The following is a 20678-nucleotide window of genomic DNA, read 5'->3' as shown; positions in this document are numbered from 1 at the left end:
AGAGAGAATTGAAGTATCATAACACCCAGGATGTAAAATTGGAAGACTATTAAGGTATCTTGGAAATGGATTAGGAAATATTTGACAATGGAAAACAAGTTTTGATTTAGAAATTCACCTAAATATTTTTTTCTGTTAATTCCCTGTAGCTCAGGTTTATTGTCCTACACAAGTGAAAATGACATTGACTCTATTGATTTGGAAGGAAATGTGTTTTATAAGTGACTCCACACAAACAACTTTGAACATAAAAATGCAATTGACTAAACCACAGGAAAAAATTAAATAGCTAGTAAATAAATATATTTAATAGGTGGACAACTGCCTCTCAACCTGAAAAAATTCTGATGACAAACTGAGTTCTAAGGAAAATGTTATAAAAGTAGACACACTCACTGCAAGCTGAGTTCTGAAGAAATAAAGTCAGAGATTCTCAGTCTAGTTTTGCTTCATCAAGCTAAGTTCTTTTCCAGATAGCTTCCCTCCAGATTCCTAGAGTATTGGAAATAGCATGGCCATTTAGAGCAGTCAATTTTATTATTTTATCTCTTGTGTTGAGAATGGATACATACAGTTTCTAATGTGTGAACAACTGTGAGTGTAAGTGAAGGTTAAATTTACAGTCACTATATAACTTCAGATCACTGTTTCAAGACTGGTTTAGAAAATTGGGATTTCATGTGTATCCGGGTTAATACAAACTGTGAATCGCCAGCACCAAAATCACCTAAGACCACTGGGCACACTTTTGAGGGACTTGTAAGATTGAAATTAACATGGGTGGAAAAACCCACTTTAAATGTGGATGTCACTTACTGTATGGACTGGAGTCCAAGAGTGAATAGAAAGGATAAAGCAAAAAAATATATCAGCATCAATTGTACTCTGCTTCCTCACTATGAATACAATGTAATCAGGTGCCTCATGATCTTACTACTGTTATAGACTATATCTTTAAACCATGAGTCAACATAAACTCTGCCTTCCTTAAGTTGCTTTGTGGGTATTTTGTTACAGCAATGAGGGAAGTAGCTATGCCAGCACATATACTGAGATGTTCATATAATCTTGAAAGACAATCACTTTTATAACATTTACTTTCTGACAAGAAAGCCAAATCAAGAATGGCTAAATTACTTGTCTGATGTTGTATAGCTATAATGCTCATGCATTTCATTTAAACTTCAGCACAAGTCCCAAAATTATTTCTCTCCCATATTTGAAGATGAAAGGCTTTGGGAAAAGCTAGGTAGTGAATAAAGTACAGGAAGAAAAGGAGGAACAGTAGAGCATCCTTTACACCTAGACTTACAGCAGAAGTTGCAAATCCTAAGAATGACTCATAACAGGTTAAGACTGAATACTAAAACTTTTCACAGCTCCAAACTGTTATAGATTTAAAGTAGAAGGGCTTTAGTCTGAAATGCATCACCTAAAGTAGAAAAGAACAAAGGAGAAATGAATAATGATACTTGAACTTGGCAGTGATTTCACTATGCTCATTACAAAGGAATCATGAAGGAAGCTGTAAAAGTAAATCCAAACATTTGTCACACTTTGTATTAGTCTATTCTCCATCATTTAAACAAAATGCCTGAGGGTATGTTGTTTGTAAAGAGCTTTATGTAAGATTGTAGCTTGGGAGGCTAAATATCAAGCTGCACAGTCTAGTAAAGGATTTCAGAAGAGGGAGTACATGTGAAAGGGAAAAATTACCTGCTGATACAGAAATTCAAGGAAACTAAGAGAGTTTACTCTTGCTCATTCATTAAAAACAATCTTGTGAGAATTACCCAGGGTTCCATGAGAACTATTTTAAGATATCTCATGTGTTTACCTATGTGGTCTATAGACTTTTCACCAAGCCCCTTCCTCTTAATGGTCCATGACCTGTCATTGCATCAGCAATGTAATCCCTGCTCAGCCCTGGGATTACAGGTATAGGTCACCATGCCTATATATATATATATATATATATATAGTCTGAATCCAAATTTAGGATCCTTCTTGCTTCTGTCATGTGGTGATTTGAATAAGAATGTCTACCTCAGGCTCTAGAAATGATTACTTTGTTCCCAGTTGGTTACAATGTGGCAGAATGTCAGTAAGTTTAGGAGGTATGGCCTTGATGGAGACATTCCATCATCTGAAGCAAGCTTTGAAGTTTCAAAGTTGCCCTGTAATGTGCTAATTGAATTAGACTCAATATTTAGTGAGTCTTAGACATTCACTTGATTGCGTAAATCTTGTTGTTCAGGTCATACTTTCTAGGTTACATTTTTAATAACTTTTTTTACATATTTTACTCAATTGCAACAATAGGAAAGATTTATCTATGACCTATCCTATCTATGACCATCTAAATTATCAAGTCAGTATTAGGGCAGCCATAAAAGCCCATCATGGAAAAGGTTCCAGTCAATAGAATAGAATCTTGATCTGGGTAGAACATAATGTCTAGTGATCAGGATTAATCACAGACCAAAGGGACCACCTGTAAGAAATCAGATTCATCTTAAGCCATGGATTTCTCATATTGTCTTTCTTCCATTTAAGATGGAGAAAAATTTAAAGTTATGTGTTTAGAGTTAACAGATACCTTTTTGTTCCAATTAAAATTCACTGAAATGTCTGAATGCCAGTGGCAACCATGCCTCCTGGATTCAAGTCATAGCTGATACTTAGCAGCATCTAACTGTTCCCTTTGTCTTTTAGCAAAAACCACCTATGTTTTTAAAAAAAATATAGACCAAGCTAATTTGCATCTAAATATTTTATAAAGTTTAAGATAAGTGCATTTAGGGAATTAGAAGCTATCCTAGAATTCTAAATATTTTATGAAGAACCTGGGGTAGAGTTATGGTTTTAAAAGAATCAAAATACATTGAGAATCTCAGTCCAAGACTAGGTTGTCAAACAGGACTATGTAACAACGACTACGAACAGCAAGCAGCAAAATTTCTATTCCGGCTCTAAGGCACCTACAAAGTAAATAACATATAGTCACTCCTCACTGTATGAAGTAATAAAGAAACTAACATGACTAGCACTTTCTGAAGCCAGTGTCTGGATCTTTGAACTCATTTGGAAAAATGAGCAGGATGCCTTCTCATCACTTCTTGAAGCAGTTTTATTGCATCTTATCTACAGCATCTCATAGTCCTCTTCCTTAGTTCACTGCCTCATGAACATGCATGGTGCAATTTCTGTGCCTTGGATATTATCAGGCTAGAATGAGCTCTATAGGTATGCTGCCTCACCAAATGCTCAATGACATATAAGAGGCCTGACTTTGCTGCTCTATTACACAGGACATCTTACATCTTTGAAGACCAGACTTGAAATAAACTACACCCCCCCACCTCTGTCTCTCCCTCTCCCTCTCTCTCTCCCTCTCCCTCTCCCTCTCCCTCTCCATCTTCCTCTCCCTCTCCCTCTCCCTCTCCCTCTCCATCTTCCTCTCCCTCTCTCTCTCCCCCCCCTGTGATATGTGTTTGTATGTGGGGTGGGGAGACGAAGAGGGAGAAAGAGGTAAGCCAATTAATAATGCTCAATCATATCTGGACTGCTTGCAATGTTAAACATTTAAAATCATCAATGTTTGGCACTGTGGAATTGTTTTATAGAATAAATTATCCATCAAATGACATTTTTAACCATTTATTTTACTGGTGGGAAGTTTACATTTGCACTACTGTGAATCTTAGAAGTCAGAGTAGAACATGTGCAATCTTGATGGAGTCAGTTTTCTCCTTCCACTATGTGGGCTCCAGGGATTAATTTTAGGTCATCAGGCTTCGCACTAAGTGTCTTTATCTGCTCAACATGTTGCTCCCTCACATAACACTTTTAAACTTTGTAATTGATTTATAAACAAGCTACAGGATCTCAGAATATTCCAGAGTGTGTGTGTGGGGTAAACCGTCAATGATGATGGTGATGGTAATGATGAGGATGATGGTGGTGGTGATAGTGATAGTGGTGATTTGTAAAGGAACTATAATTTCCAGAAAATGAAGCTACATCTACATTGAATATTTCAAGAAGATGATTGGCTGATTAAAAATTTTGTAATTTCTTGGGGAATCTTGGCATATTGAACAGTAGTTTATTAAATATTTCTATGCATAAACCAACATTCTGGTGACTTTCTGACAAGCTATATTGAAATGTATGAGGAGATACCTAAGTTTCACAAACCCAGAGGCTAAGAAATCCATCAGATATGCTATGAAGTTCAGGGCAGAGAAGTTCCTGCTTTACTGAAGTCTTCTCTCTTGTTATTTCACTAGTATATAGAACTGTATAAATATGTTGACTTACAAATAGTGCAATAGGATCTTTATGAAACCATTAGCATGATGGAACATGAAATTCATGGTAACCTAAATCTATGTTCTCAGTCCATGGTCACACTCTGGAACAAAGAATCTCTTAGTACTTTTGAGGTAAAAGCTGTGTTTTGTATGTCCTCACTTGCTGGTCCATTGTCATGCCTGATTATCTGTGATCCTCACAGTTCATTTTTGTGTAGTCATCTTCTTCCTATTTTACTGATGAACCATTGAAGCAAAAGTTGGTAAAAATCAAAAGGTACACAGTCTCTAGAACCATGCATAGAATTACAGTAGAGTTCCCCTTTGCGAATCAGGACTTCCCACTGAATTTTATGCCTTGTTCTTTTGTGTTTATTTGTTTTGTTTTCTATCTCCATTTATTTATGTTGCTGAGTTCTAATAATGAAGTTTTTTGGGAAGCCTTACAGAGAACACTTGGTAATTCATTCCTTCTTCAGGACCACGGAGATCTCTCTATTCTTTGTCTTGACAATAATTAAGCTAATTTCTATTATTTTTCAAGATAGCATTCTTTCCCCCATGAAGCAAGTCTTGAGAGTTTTTGAACACTCAATATGCCTTTCTAGACTCTCCCTTTGATTCCATACCACCAGTCATCCAGGTTGAGCATGCTGAGAAAAGTGGCTCTTACCGGTAATATTGCAGTACACCTGAAGGGGTCCCAGTGGCCCACTGCCATCAGAGTCAACATAGAAGAACCCAGCTGTGTGTCCTTTGTGTCTATACACCTCACATGATTGTTCATAGATGGCTGTAAAAAGAAAAAGGCAAACTCTACTTGATTCTTAATATTCCCCACAAGAGTCAGTAGCTCATACTTTAGCCAATTTCTCATGAGTTTTCCTTCCCCTCATGTATAGTCCCCGGAACATTTATAGGTCAGTGTTCTGGTACTTGGAAGACTTGTACACTATTTCAGCTTCATTTCTGTTGCTGTGAAAAATACCCTGACAAAAAAAATCAACTTAAATGAGAAAGGCATATTTTAGCCCACAGTTTTTGCACAGTTTCGCACAGTTGGTTATGCGCACTTGTATTACTCATACCAAGGCAGAAACCAGATGAGTAAAACCATACCCCATTTCTCAGTGTGGGACTGAGATTAAATACCCTTTGCAGAGAGGAGTGTCTTGGGAAGAAATGGTTTCTCTACTGTTTCACTGTAGAGAAACGACAGTTGCAGGAATTTGAGGCAATTGATCACATCAGATCCACAACCACTAAGAAACAAATACACATTTGCTTCCTGGATTGATTATACTCTGCTTGGTTTCTCTACTCTAGTAGTTCAGAAACTAGGCTGGATGAGTTTATGTCAACTGGACACAAGCTCTTGTCATTTTTGAAAAAGGAACACGAATGGAGAAAATACTCCCAACTGACTGGAGTATAAAGAACCACATATGGAATTTTATTTATTGATTGATGTGACAGATCCCAGTTCACTGGAATCAATGACACTTCTGAGAATAATTGACCTATGTGTCATTAGAAAACAGGATACTCAAGCCATGAGAATAATCCAGTAAGCAGTGAGGTCAGGGTCTCAAGGCAGGAATGTGTAGTCAGGAACTGATGCAGAAGCTATGAAGGGATACAGATTACTAACTTCTTCTTCATGGCTTGCTCTGCATGCTTTATTAGGCTATTCAGTGCCCCTTGCCATTTGAAAGGATAAACTACAATTGGCTGCCCACTTCAGTCACTACTCAAGAAATAGCACTACAAGCTTTCCTATAGCTCAATCTTATGGCAGCATTTTATCTATTGAAGTTTCAACCTCTGAGACTACTCTAGGTTGTGTCAGGTTGACAAAACCTAGCCAGCATAATATGCCCAGATGTGTATATGGAGGTAAGAGGACAACTTCAGGTGTCTGTTATCATCTTCCTTTTGGCTTTATCCATGGTCCCTTGTCATTTTATTACTTCATATCCCATGGGCTTGCAGGCCTGTCAAAGTATAGTGGAAGAGCACATTCTGGCTTTGATGTTGGTCCTGGGAATTGGAAGTAAGACCTTCTTGCCAAAAGCACTTTTATCTATTGAACCATCTCTCCAGCTGCAGATTAATCTATTTCTGTATAAGGATTCTTCACGGAAGATCTGCTATTTTGTTTCTCTCTTTTATCATGCACTCTAACCCTTGAACTTGTTCTTCCTTCTACTTCCTGTGCTTGGCTTTTTAAATTTTGTTTTACCATCCTATTATTTTGATTTTTTTCATAGTGTTGTTGTATTTGTTTTGTCATGTATATGTCTTCTTGCAAGTTTAATTCTTTTTTTTTGTCTTTATGTGTTTAAACTATTGTTGAATCTTTTATTGAGTTGTGTCAAAATAGGTCAAACATGCCTAATATCTCCAAAATCCCTTTGTCAGTATGAGTTTAATTTAGCATGTCTCAAAGGACCTGTGCCATGAGACAGGGAAGGCACAAACATGCTCCTATAGTATCCCATGAGAACAGGACAGAACGCAGGGTACAGTTTCACAGTTATCAGATTTTATTTAATTTTCTAACAGGAAGTAAAAATTAGCTAAGAAGTTTGGTTTAACTCCACCCCCCCACCCCTGCCCCAAATGTGGAATCATTTTCTTTCTTGACTAAAAGTACCAATGCCTTGGTACTTCTGGGTAGCTTCTTTTTTTCCAGATGCCAGAGATACCAGCTCTTCAGAAGGAGTATTAGTGTAGTAGTGAAGCCTCTTTAATGGAAAACAAGATCTCTGTAAGCTTGAGGCAACACTGTTCAAAATAAAGAACTCCACACCAGCCAGTATGACATATTACAACCTTATTTCAAAAAGGAAAAACAAACAAAACAGACAAACAGAATCAAAACAAAACAGGAGACTAGAACATCTGGCCCAGGTGGAACTTACTATTGTAATTGGGCCAGGTCAGTTACTTGACCTTGGGACTGAGTTGACCTTAAGACATACTAAGGACATAAAAGGAATATGTGTCCTTTTACAGGGATACTTCACACAATTCATATTTGTAGTGGAGACTTTATGAGTTGGACCACCATGAGATTCAGCAGGTTCTCACTCTCTTTCTGAACTCTTATCTAGTATTGCTTTGATGATTAGGAAGCCATGAAGGAGAAGGTAATACTGGGCCCAGTCATACACTCAACACCAAGATCAAATGACAAGTGAATCATAGATTTGGGTATTAAAAAGTGGAAGGCACGAATGTTCTTGAGGAAAAGCAGACTCAGTGTTTTTTTTATAAACTTGAAGAAGCAAAGATAATGACAGTTTATTCAAAATCATAAATAGTAGTAAAATGGCCAAACATACTTCAAATAAAATGAATTAAAAGGAAAAAAAGAAGTTAAGTATAAAATGGGAAGCAAACACTAATATCACAAAATATTAATATGCAGTCTTAAATTATATAGAGGGCACAGAGGCAGGAAGCACAGAACATCTTGCTGAGAAGAAAGGGCCTGCCTAAAAGAAAATCAAAAGGCAGTTGTTGGTTGGGCTTGAGAGACCGCTGTAAAAAGAAGGCTCTCCATACAGGCCTACAGACCTGATCCTGATTGCTAGAACCCATATACAGAACTGTGTGCGCCTAGAATCCCAGCTGAATTGGAGAGCTCCAGGTTCAGTGACAGACACTACCTCAAAAGAGAAAGTGGAGAGTGACAACATAAGATAGCCAACATCGACACCTGTCCATATACACATGTGATTGGACAGATAAGCATACCCATGTAGAGGCACACATACAATATCAGTGAAAGTTTGGAGGTATCTCTTTGTGGTCACCAGAAGATACTAAGGATATCAAGATTTTTATATCGGGTTTTTAGCCTCCCTTAGAATAATTTGAAAATGGTCTTTATTAGAAGTTTGAGGAGAATCCCCAAGGTAGGCAAAGCTGAAAATATCAGTAACTTCTCAGAGGAAGAGAATGGAGAAGATAAAGGGGACAGAGGAAGCCATTGTGTTTCAGGTAAGCAGACATGGAGGTTAGCCACATGGTGCCAGGTGGCCATCTGGTGGGTAGGATTTCAGAAAAAAAACAAACTTGTGTACCCTGGAGAACATTCTTAAGTTTTGGCCAACATCTAATAAAGAAAAGCAAAAGACAAGAAAGAGGAAGCATTTGTTAGTAAGAACACAAAAATTCCCACAGACTCAGCAAAAATCTCAGAACACCTCACAGGAAGAGCACTAGGGAATTGGGATTCTAGAAAGGAGAACATTGTCTAGAAAAACAATTCCTCCTTTTATCTTTTTACCAAACATTGAAAACCTGCCTTCTGAGGCTTAGATGGTAGGCCATCTCAACTTTATTAATTCTTTATTTTAAAAATTTGTTTGTTTATTATGAGTACACTGTAGCTACCTTCAAACACACTGGAAGAGGACATCAGATTCCATTACAGATGGTTGTGAGCTACCATATGATTGCTGGGAATTGAAACCTTAAGAAAGGAGACAATAAAATGTCTTCAACAAGAGGGAGATTCTGTTTATCACAGAAAGATGCTTTGGATATAGCAACATTTGCCTCTATTAAAAACACCAACTAGTAAATTCTGCATTGCTGTTGAATTGTTACTGTCAGGAGTTCATGCAAAGATTTGCACTTCTCAGCAAAAAGGCCAATGGCAGACACATCAGGTTCTTCAGGATAAACTTTTACACAAACAGAGTAGATGTGTATTGGGACGAGGCAGAGCAAACAGATCCATGTTTTCATATCTGAGGGAAATAGTCTGAGTACAGTTGTAGGAGAGAATTTATTGTCTAATGAAAAATTTGGAACATCCTTGTGATGTTCTCTTTCATTAAAGATGATGATATTATTGAGATAACAAAATAGTTTTATTTCAACCTCACCTTTTCAAGTACCAAGGTCAGAGGAATAGTCTTGCTGTTTTGCCATTTATATTTCTATTTTAAAACTATGGAAACAAGTATGAAACTCAGTTTAAAGGGTGTGTGTGTGTGTGTGTGTGTGTGTGTGTGTGTGTGTGTGTGTGTGTGTTCGTATCCCTGTCTGCGTATATGTGGACACATTCATGTGTGCTAGAGATTGACATTCGGTGTCTTCCTCCATTATTCTCCTTACTGCCTACCAGGACTTTTAAAGTTGATGGGCATATGCCATCATTTACTCATGCCAGAGTAAACTTAATTCAGTTGGATCTCCTATTCCATCTCAAGCACATTGGGAATTGAACTCAGGTTGTAAGACTCATTAGCAAGCATCTTAACCCTCTTACAATCTTGGAAGCCTGTGCACCTTGGATTTTGAGAATGAATCTAAGCTCATCAATTTGGCTAGACTGCTTGGCCAGTGAGCCTCAGAAACATACCTGGATCTGCCTACCAAGCACTATGATTACAAGTGCAGACTACCATGCCTGGTTATTTTTTATGGGTCCTGAAAATTATAACTCAAATGCTCATGTTAACATGGTAAGCTTTTCACTCAGTAAACTGTATATATTTCTTCTTGGCACCTATATTTAAACATATGTACAAGAATGTGTGCAACAATAATTAATTTAAAAAGACGGGAAGGATTTGAAAAACAGCAAAGAATGTTTATGGCATGGTTTGAAGGGAGGAAAGTGACAAGATAAATAATGTAATTACAATTTCAACAATAAAAGAAATAATTAAAAATGTTTCAATACTGTGTCTCTTCTTCCTTGTGGTATCCTAGGTGATGGAGAGTTTACCACTTAATTGTAATCCAACACAGAGCTATACACACTGCCTATAGACATAAATAAAATCAAATTAATTCTGGGAATGAATAATATGTGAAACATGTTATTTAGCAGCAATTTATTTAATTAAGTTTATCAAACCCCTAGTGCATGAGATTTTTGAGAGTTTGACTGGGCCTTGTGTCAACCAAGAAAAGAAAATGTCATTAAAACTAACTAGAACCACAAAAATCAGTTAAAAGACTATCAGGAAATTATACTGGAGTTTGCAGAGCTTTTGAGATCTGAGGCCACAAGCAGCGCTCAAAAGACATGGTAAGATGTCCTGCTTCAATATTAGAACACAAAGAAAGAGTCAGAAGGTGCTGTATGCTCCTGGGTTATAGACCGTCAAATCCCTGATGTATGACGAAGGATTGGAAAGTACCAAGATTGGTAACTACTTTCAACTTCAACTCTACCCAAGCCTTATGTATACTTTAAAGCCTCTTTTGAAACGAGACATCAAAGGCAGTCTGTAGAAACCATCACTATATATAAAAGAAAAGCTTTATGTACAAAATGCCTGTTACATAGTAGGACATACTGGCATTCTACAATGCAGTAAGTCAGTCTACAAAATACACAGTAAGCAATCTGAATAATGTGATATGGCTAAAATATAAATATGGAAATATAGATGATAAAAACTCATTTTAGTAGTCCATTCCTAAAGGAAGTCCAGCCTATTGGTAGTACAAAAGTAAATGTATCTTATGTTGGTGCTGGGCTGAGATGGATGTCAGTGGCCATGACTTCAGTGACAGTTTTCCTCTGACTATATTAATTGGCAGCCACAAATCTTGACACCATCCTGGAAACTCACGGTTTACAAGATGCCCTATGACATCAGACTAAAAACAGTGTTCTGAAAAGTTTCTTGGAAAAGATTCAGTTTGGACTGGAGGGAAGGCTCAGCTAACTGAGAACGTGTGCTGCTCTGCCCTGGGTTTGTTCCCCAGTACTCACAATGTACCTCTTACAATGATCCGTATCACCAGTGTTAGAGAATCTGACACTTTTCTGGCCTTTGTGGATACTCAAGAGCACATGGTACATATTGAGACAAGTACACACACACACACACACACACACACACACACACACACACACACACACACACAAACTCAAACACATACACATAAAAATAAGTAAAAATAATTTTAACTTTAAAAATAATTTCATTTTACTCTTCAACAAGTTAAAAAAGCATTATTTCAAAATGAACAGAAATAGTATAGAATCACAGTGATAATGGAGGGAAAGCAGTCAGCAGAACCTTGATTGTAATGCGGTTACCTTGCAAGCATAAGGACTCCAGGATGATTCCCAGAATTCACATAAAATGAACAAATGAATAATCAAGCAACCACAAAGTCTGGGTGTGCAAACCTACCAACAAGGAGGCTAATCCCTGAACTTTTGTTACCAAGCTATTTGATGAGTTTCAGGATAGTAAGAGACACTGATTCAAAATAAAATAACAGTATATGTGGACATGTCTTGAAGAACAAAACTGGAGTTTATGATCTGTCCTCCACATATGTACATATGCATTTGTACCCATGCATACACAGATATGCATACAGAAACAAATAACACTGATAAATGGTGGCACACCACAGATTGTTGCTTTTATGTTCCAGGTGCTGAAGATGTACCTGCATCCTCCACAGTTAGTACCAGCTGTTTCCAGATAATATACTATCTAGTTTTCTCATCCTTTTCTCATCTTAACCTTTGTGTTTCCAGGAACCTTAATTTACAGAGAAGCAGCCATAAAGTACTCTGTCTAGAGTATGTCCCAAGACATATTCTATCAGCTCAGTCATGACTCCTCAGAGAAGCATTTAAAAAAGAGAACCTTGATTCACTATCTTTCTTAAATATTTTCTTTCTGAAATCTAAAAAATCATTTTTCTCTAATACTGATTTTCTCTTGTTGAAGATGTTACACAAGCCATAGTTCTGAATCACTGCTGCCCTACCACTCATTGCTGCCTTGCCATACTGTGTGGAGAGCATATGCTACCAAAGCAGTTTGCTTTACTTTATCTAATGGTTTACATTGGTTATGAAGTCTGTGCAAGCTAGGTTCTCTCAGATATTTGGCAAGCATGCCTCCTCATTGTCAGGAACATAAGCAGGATTACTGAGAGGAGGATGAAGAGAGCCAGCAAGCGCAACTGTAGCATTTTTTTTTTTTTAGCGTGAGTCAAAAATCCAGGTTTGATGCATGGTTGTAATCCCAGTGTGAGAAGGCAGCTGTCAGAAGATCCCTAGAACTTCTTGATGCCAGGTAGCCAGGCCAAATGATGTACTCTAAATGCCAGTGAGAGACCCTGTCTTGAAAAGCTACATGGCCAGCTCCTAAGATAAAATAATCTCCACACTCTCACACTATGTTCATCCCCCCACATGCAAGTGCAAATCTTTGTAAAAGAGGTCTCAGTAGATATCCTGGTAGTTTTAATGACTTGGGGGACTGAGGCAGGAGAATCACTTGAGCCTGGGAATTTTAAGCATAGAAAACAGATATTATTTCTTAAAATGAAATGTAGAAATTAAAAATGAGGACTGAACATGATGCAGGAGCATTTTAAAAACAGTATAAGTTAAGATTTACTCCTTTATAACTAATTGAGGACTTTATATTTTCACATCTCATAATTCACAAATCAGACATCAAGGTAAACAATCAAAATGATATCCTTCTTTTTTGTAAGTTAGTGCAAAATTATGGTAACAAGGAAATTTCATATACAGCTAAAATTTTCATCCACATTTTCATTTCAAGATTATACAGGGAGGCATAGAAATGTGGCTCAATTAGAAGAGTAACTGGTTCACATGTGTATGGCCACAGTTTCCATTCCCAGTACTGCATAAATTAGCATTATGTTAATTATCTGTAATATCTTGGAGATAGAGGTAAAGGATCAGAAGTCTAAAACCAATTTTAGATAAATAGCAAGTTTGAGGGTAGCCTGAGGCTACATGAAGCCCTGTCTCAAAAAGTAAAATAAAATTCACAAGAAGTTCCTTATATTCACAAAATATAAGGAAGGAGAACCTTGTCTCAAATTAGGAGAGGAGAACCAGGAATAATGCTGTCCTTCATGGAGTTGAAAATGTAAAGTTAGGAATTTCATTACCATCGATGCAATGGTCACCTTGTCAAATCCACCTCACTGCTTTGGATAAAGCCTACCATTAATACCATATTTTTAATTTTACTTGAGCTAAGCAACGTTACATACAGCATCACCCGCTTGCTACAGTTTTATGGAGTTTCAACATTGCAAAAATGTACAGGGATGAATAGGGTCATGATTTTCGTGAACACATATAAAAATCATCATGAAGCCACAAAAACCTCCACTTCATACATTAGATTTATACATTTATAAATCTCAATTTTTTACATTAGAAAAACCAAAACTTGGAGTTACATATATGGCTTGGGGTAAGTGTAATTTCTATGAAAGCATGAGGACTGAATTTTAATACTCAGTACCCATGAAAAAGCTTAAGACACCTTTTTATCATCTAGTGTCATAAACACTGTGGGGAAAGGTACAAAAGGGTTTATGGTTTGCATCCTAGCTCCAGACCCACTTTCTCAAAGATAAAGTAAAAATTCTTAGCCAGGACACCTAAAGTCATCTTCTGGCTACTGCATGTGAGTATGCATGTGCATACATACACATACAGCTGCACATACATCTGTCACACAAAGAAACAATTTTTAAAGGAAAAATTAAAGCAAACAAATATGAAAGTCAGAGAGAAAGAGATCTATCATCTTCATTCAGGAGAGTAGCTGCTACTAGGGTGGCTTGATCTTGCCTAAGCTGGCCTTCGTGCCAGTTCACTATCACTCAGCTACTGGAATCATGTAATTTCTTTCATCTTAGAAGGAATGGAATTTCACTAATAAAGAATAATTATAGATGCTAAGGACAGTTCCAACATTGTTCAATGTTATGTAATTTGCAGATCATTTCTAGAGATGAAAGAGCAGAGCTCAATAAGGGATCTCACAACCATGGTGTTACAATCAGCACACCATGAGAAAGCTGAGCAGAAACCATAACACTTCTATTAGATGTGTTAATAGAAACCTTCCACCAAATGTCTTCAACCCTACTCTAGGTGAATGACTCAAGTTTTCCTCTCCACATAACTTCTCCCCAAGCTATTTAGTCAAACGCAAACAACATATTGTCCTTGGCTTGGCTCATTCTCTGTTGCATTAAAAAAATTGAATTACAGACCAATGGCAATTACCTTAATAACAGAGGTCACAGGATATAAAATAGAAAATTATATTTTGGTAGCTCTTGGTTTTACTTGTTGGTTTGTTAGAGTCAGGGTCTCATTGTGTAGCTTAAGCTATACTCAAAATCCTCCTGATCAAGCCTCTTGAGCCCTGGGACTGTAGTCCTTTATTACTACTCTTGCCTCTATTAGGGAGTTTTATATAAAAATTATGGAATACTGGCTATAAATTCATGTGCATATGTGAGGTTTTGCGGGTATCTATGTGAAAATCTGAATGCCTGTGTGTATAGATTTGTGTGATTGCATGTACAAATGTGTGCATATAAAAGTGTGTATGAATATATGGAGGCCAGAGATCAACCTAAGGTGTCATTGCTCAGATACCATCCATTTTTTAAGATTTTATTTATTTGGAGATTGAGATCTCTCATTATCCTAAGCTTACCAGTTAGAATAAACTCACTGGCCAGTAAGCCCAAAGTACTCTCCTGTCTCTGTTTCCCAAGTACTGGGAGTCCTGGGTCACAACAAAAGCTTTAAGAAATTTCTGGGTACCAAACATAGATCTTTATGCTGCAAATCAAGCTTTGGATGTACCAAAGAATCTTATTAGCCAAGTTTTATAAACCTGCTTTTAAAAAAATATCTTAAGTTTCTGTTGTTTTATAAAGAGATGGTAATGAATAATTTCTAACTTTGTATTCATTTCAAGTCAGGATACCTTGCTAGTATATAGTCACTAAATATTTATTTTAATTCCTTGCCCATGTTTAAGTTTTCTAAGCATGCACCTAGCAACTACTTCTTGAAAATATTTGAGTCTAAAATATATGTCTAGTATCCACCCACTTGGATCTGAAAGTAATGTACAGTAAGCAGTATTTATCCACTGAATTATAAGTATTATTCTTGCACCACATGCATGAACCCATGTATGCTCCTTCCAGTATCAATATTACAGTTTATTAATGATAAAAAAGAAAATGGATTAAATATCCAAAGCACTTGTCTTTAAATATTAGCTCAAATACTTGGAGACTAAACAGGGAACAGCTGGTTACCAACTATCTATTCACAGATACTGCAAATGAACTCATGTAACTTTAAACTTTGCTCTAAGCTGTCCAACTGGTAGAGGATATATTTGAGAACGATACTGGCTGAGACTGCAAATATCACGTTCTGTCCTATAAATTCTGGAAATAAATACCCACTCCACACACACGTAGTTGTACTATACTCTTAACTTTCCAAATGGGCCTCAACATGACAGAGTAAATATGAACAATTCCTGGTAAGTTCTCAGAGGGCATCCAGACATCCATCCTATTGATACAGAATCTGTCTGTGTCATCATTGTTAGTGAGACTCAAGTCTTTTGCACAGGAGCTACTGATGAGCTTCAGATGTAGCTCAAATAGATTTATATAACATAGAGAATTTGTCTTCCAGTATAGATTGATAAATTCGTAGTTTCTATACATGTTAAAATGAAAAACAAGTATCTATCACCTATACAAATTCCATGTTTTTTGACAAAAAATGTTTGAACCATGTGTTCTGATCAAGCTTTTACGGAAGACTTTTTACAGCCAGGATGGCTTGATGGGTATTTCACAGGGTATTTATGTCCAAATTAAATTCTAAATTTAAAACACAGTGTAGTCCTTCCTGAAGTACCATGCTTTGAAAAATTCTGGGTTTTTTTTGTTTTGTTTTGTTTTTTGTTTTGTTTTTTGTGTTTTGTGTGTGTGTGTGTGTGTGTGTGTGTGTTTGTAAAAGTATGTGTTTGTGTGTGCGTGTATAGGTGTGTGTAGGTATGTGTACAAGTGTGTGTACATGTGCAGGTGTCTGTCAATGTCAATCTGAAGTCGGTTTCAGACATTCTTTCTCAGGGAGTCTCCTCTTCTATTCTGTTTACTTTTTTTTTCCTTATTGATTTTTTATTGGATATTTTTATTTACATTTTAAATGTTATTCCTTTTCCCTGTTTCCCACCTATAAGCCTCGTATCACATCCAGCTTCTCCTTCTTCTATAATGGTGTTCCCCTGCTCCAGCCTCTCTATCCTGATATTCCCATACACTGGAGACTCCAGCATGGAAGGATGAAGGCCTTCTCCTCCCATTGACCATCCTCTGCTACAAATGCAGCTGGAGTCATGGGTCTGTCCATGTGTACTCTTTGGGTAGTTGCTTAGTCTCTGAGAGCTCTGGTTGGTTAATATTGTTGTCTTATGGAGTTCCAAACCCTTTTATCAACATCAATCCTTTCTCTAACTTCTCCAATAGGGACTCTGTTCTCTGTTGAATGGTTTGCTGCTAGCATTTGCCTTTGTATTTGTCACACTCTGGCTGAGCTTCTCAGGAAACAGCTTCATCAGGCTCATGTCAGCATGCGCTTCTTAGCTACATCAATGTTGTCTACGTTTGGTGGCTGTATATATATATATAGAGAGGATCCCGAGGTGGAGCAGGCTCTGAATGGCTTTTCCTTTGTATCCACATCTCCTCCTATGAATATATTTGTGCCCCTTTTTAAGAAGGACTGAAGTTTCTGCACTTTGGTCATACTCCCTCTTGAGCTTCATGTGGTCTGTGGATTGAATCTTGGGTAATTCGAGCTCTTGGGCTAATATCCACTTACAAGTGATTGCATACCATGTTTGTGTTTTGTGATAGGGTTACCTCACTCAGAAGGATATTTTCTAGTCCCATCCATTTGCCTATGAATTTCCTGACGTCATTGTTGTGATGGCTGAGTAGTACTCCATTTTGTCCATGTACTGTAATTTCTGTATCCATTCCTCTGTTGAAGGGCATATGGGTTCTTTGCAGCTTCTGGCTATTATAAATAAGGCTGCTCTGAACATAGTGGAGCATGAGTCTTTGCTGTATGTTGGAGCATCTTTTGTGTGTATACACAGGAGTGGTGTAGCTGGGACTTCAGAAAGTACAGTGTCCAATTTTCTGAGGAAACTCCGCTCTGAATTCCAGAGGATTGTACCAGCTTGTAATCTAACCATCAATGGAGGAGTCTTCCTCTTTCTCCACATCATCTCCAGGATCTAGCCACTTGAGTTTTTGATCTTAGCCATTCTGAATGATTTGAGGTGGAATCCCATGGTTGTTTTGATTTCCATTTCCCTGATGACAAAGGTTGTTGACCAATTCCTTAGGTACTTCTCAGTAATTTGAAATTCCTCAGCTGAATAATCTTTGTTTTAGCTCTGTTCCCCACTTGTAATCAATCAGTTTGGCTCTGTGGAATCTTCTTGAGTTTTTTGTATGTTTTGGATATTAGTCCTCTATCAGACATAGGATTGGTAAAGACCTTTTCCCAATCTGTTGCTTGCCATTTTCTCCTAATGACAGTATCCTTTGCCTTATAGAAGCTTTGCAGACTTATGAAGTCTCATTTGGAGACTCTTGATCTTACAGCATAAGCCATTGGTGTTTTATTCAGGAAAATTTCCCCACTGCCCCTGTGTTTTAGGCTCTTCCTCATTTTTCTTCTATTACTTTGAGTATATATGGTTTTATGTAGAGGTCCTTGATCCACTTGAACTTAAGCTTTGTACAGAACGATAACAATAGATTACTTTGCACTCTTTTACATACTATTCTCTAGTTGAACTAGCACCATTTGTTGAAAGTGCTATCTTTATTCTACTGGATGGTTTTAGCTTCTTTGCCAAAAATCAAGTGACCCTAGGTGTGTGGGTGCATTTCTGGGTCTTTAATTCTATTCCAGTGATCTGCCTGCTGGTCTCTACCAATACCATCCGGTTTTTATTGTTGTTGCTCTGTAATACAGCTCAAGGTAAGTAATGGTGATTGCCCCAGAAGTTCTTTTATAATTGAGAATAGTTTTTGCTATCCTGGGTTTTATGTTATTCCAAATAAATTTGAAAAATTGCGCTATCTCATTTAATGAAGAATTGAGTTGGAATTTTGATGGGGATTGCAATCCTGAATATGTATGCTCCAAATGCAAGGGCAGCTACATTCATAAAAGAAATCTTAATAAAGCTCAAAGCACACATGGCACCTCACAAAATAATGGGGAGAGATTTCTACACACCAAACTCCTTAATAGACAGATCATGGAAACAGAAACTAAATAGAGACATAGAGAAACTAACACAAGTTATAAACTACATAGATTGAACAGATATTTGTAGAACACTTCATCTTAAAACAAAAGGATATACCTTCTTGTCAGCACTTCATGGTATCATCTCCAAAATTTACCATATAATTTGTCACAAAATAGGCCTCAACAGACACAGAAAGATTGAAATCATTGTATGCACCCTATCAGAGCATCATGAACTAAGGCTGATCTTCAATAACAACAAAGAACAACAGAAGTCCCACATACATATGGAAGTTGAACAATGCTCTACTCAATGAAATTTGTCATGGAAGAAATAAAAAATTAAAAACTTTTTAGAATATAATGAAAATGAAGGCACAACATACCCAAACTTGTGTGACACAATGAAAGCAGTGTTAAGGGGAAAACACATAGCTCTCAGTGCCTCCAAAATGAAACTGGAGAGAGAGCATGCACTATCAGTTTGACAGAACACCTAAAAACTCTAGAATAAAAAGAAGCAAATAAATCAAAAATAATCAAACTCAGGGCTGAAATCAACCAAGTAGAAACAAAAAGGACTATACAAAAAAACAAACAAAAAAAAACAAACAAACTAGGAATGAGTTCTTTGAGAAAATCAAAGATAGATAAACCCTTAGCCAGACTAACCAGAGGGCACAGAGAGTGTATTTAAATAAACAATCTTAGAAAGAAAAATGGAGACATAACAACAGAATCTGAGAAAATTCAAAAACTCATCAGATGCTACTAAAAAAGCCTACATCCAACAAAACTGGAAAACATAGAGGAAATGGACAATTTTCTAGACATATACCATATAGCAAAGTTAAATCCAGTACAGATAAACCATCTAAAGAACTCCATAATGTATGAAGTAATAGAAGCAATTATTAAAAATCTCCCAACCAAAAGGAACCCAAGACTAGCTGGGGTTAGTGCAGAATTCTATCAAACCTTCAATGAAATTCTCATACTAATATTGTCCAAACTATTCCACAAAAACGAACCAGACTGAGCACTACCAAATCCTTCTATGAAATAGAATAATAATGCTTATACCTAAACTACACAAAGACCCAACAAAAAATGAGAACTGCAGACCAAGTTCTCTTATGAATATTGATACAAAAATACTCAATAAAATTGGTGGCATTGCAAACTGGTACAACCACTCTGGAAATCAGTCCAGAGGTTCCTCAGAAAATTGGACATACCACCACTTGCGGACCCAGATATAGCTTTCCTGGGTCTATACCCAAAAGATGCTCCTACATACAACAAAGACACATGCTCCACTTTTTCATAGTAGCCTAATTTATAATAGCCAGAAGCTGCAAATAACCTAGATGCTCTTCACAAGTACTGCTCAGCTATAAAAAAAAAGTGACTTCATGGAATTTGTAGGCAAATGGATGGAACTAGAAAATATCATGCTGAGTGAGGTAACCCAATCACAGAAAAACACACATGGTATGCACTCACTGATAAGTAGATATTAGCCCAAAAGCTCGAATTACCTAAGAGGCAATGCATGAACCACATGAAGCTCAAGAAGAAGGATGACCAAAGTGCAGATGCTTCACTTCCTAAAAGAGGTAAAAAAAAAATCATAGGAAGGGATATGGAGGCAAAGTTTGGAGCAGAGACTGAATGAACGGCCACTCAGAGCCTGCCCAACATGTGCCCCATATGTATAAAGCCACTAAGACTAGATAAGATTGACAAAGTTAAAAAGTGCATGCTGACAAGAGTTGGATATACATGTCTCCTGAGAGATACAGCCAAAGCATGTCAAATACAAAGGTGAATGTCAGCAGCAAACCACTGAACTGAGAACAGTACCCAAGTTGGAGTAATGAGAGAAAGAACTGAAAGAGCTGAAGGGGCTTGCAACCCCATAAGAGCAATACCAACCAACCAGAGCTCCCAGAGACTAAACCACTACCAAAAGAATATACCTGGATCGCCCCATGGCTCCAACTGCATATGTAGAAGAGGAAGGCCTTGTTGGGCACCAGTAGAAGGAAAAGCCCATGGTTCTGCCAAGGTTGGACAACCAATATAGGGAAATATGAGGGGAGCAGCAAGGGGTGGTTGTGAAGAGGATAATCCTTATAATAGAAGGGAGGGTGATGGGATATAGGGCTTATGTCCGGGAAAACAGGAAAGAGAATAAC

The 20678-nt window shown here is 37.3% G+C and overlaps 1 protein-coding gene across 5 annotated transcripts in view; it reads right to left on the bottom strand.

The window, feature by feature from the left end:
• The window catches only part of Cntnap5a (contactin associated protein-like 5A), a 1008100-nt gene that overhangs the window by 344344 nt on the left and 643078 nt on the right, over window positions 1–20678 (bottom strand). For all 5 annotated transcript variants that reach the window (XR_005492234.2, XR_005492233.2, XM_039090650.2 and 2 more), the window contains exon 12: window positions 4990–5109. Coding sequence is in view for 3 of the 5 variants with exons in the window: in XM_039090650.2 (XP_038946578.1) it covers window positions 4990–5109 (120 nt within the window). In the remaining 2 variants the exon portion in view is untranslated. The remainder of the gene's footprint in view (window positions 1–4989; window positions 5110–20678) is intronic.

This window comes from Rattus norvegicus, chromosome 13 (assembly GCF_036323735.1).
Source record: "Rattus norvegicus strain BN/NHsdMcwi chromosome 13, GRCr8, whole genome shotgun sequence".
NCBI classification, from domain to species: domain Eukaryota; kingdom Metazoa; phylum Chordata; class Mammalia; order Rodentia; family Muridae; genus Rattus; species Rattus norvegicus.
Note: the sequence above shows the minus strand (reverse complement) of the source record. Positions and strands in the feature narration are given on the sequence as shown.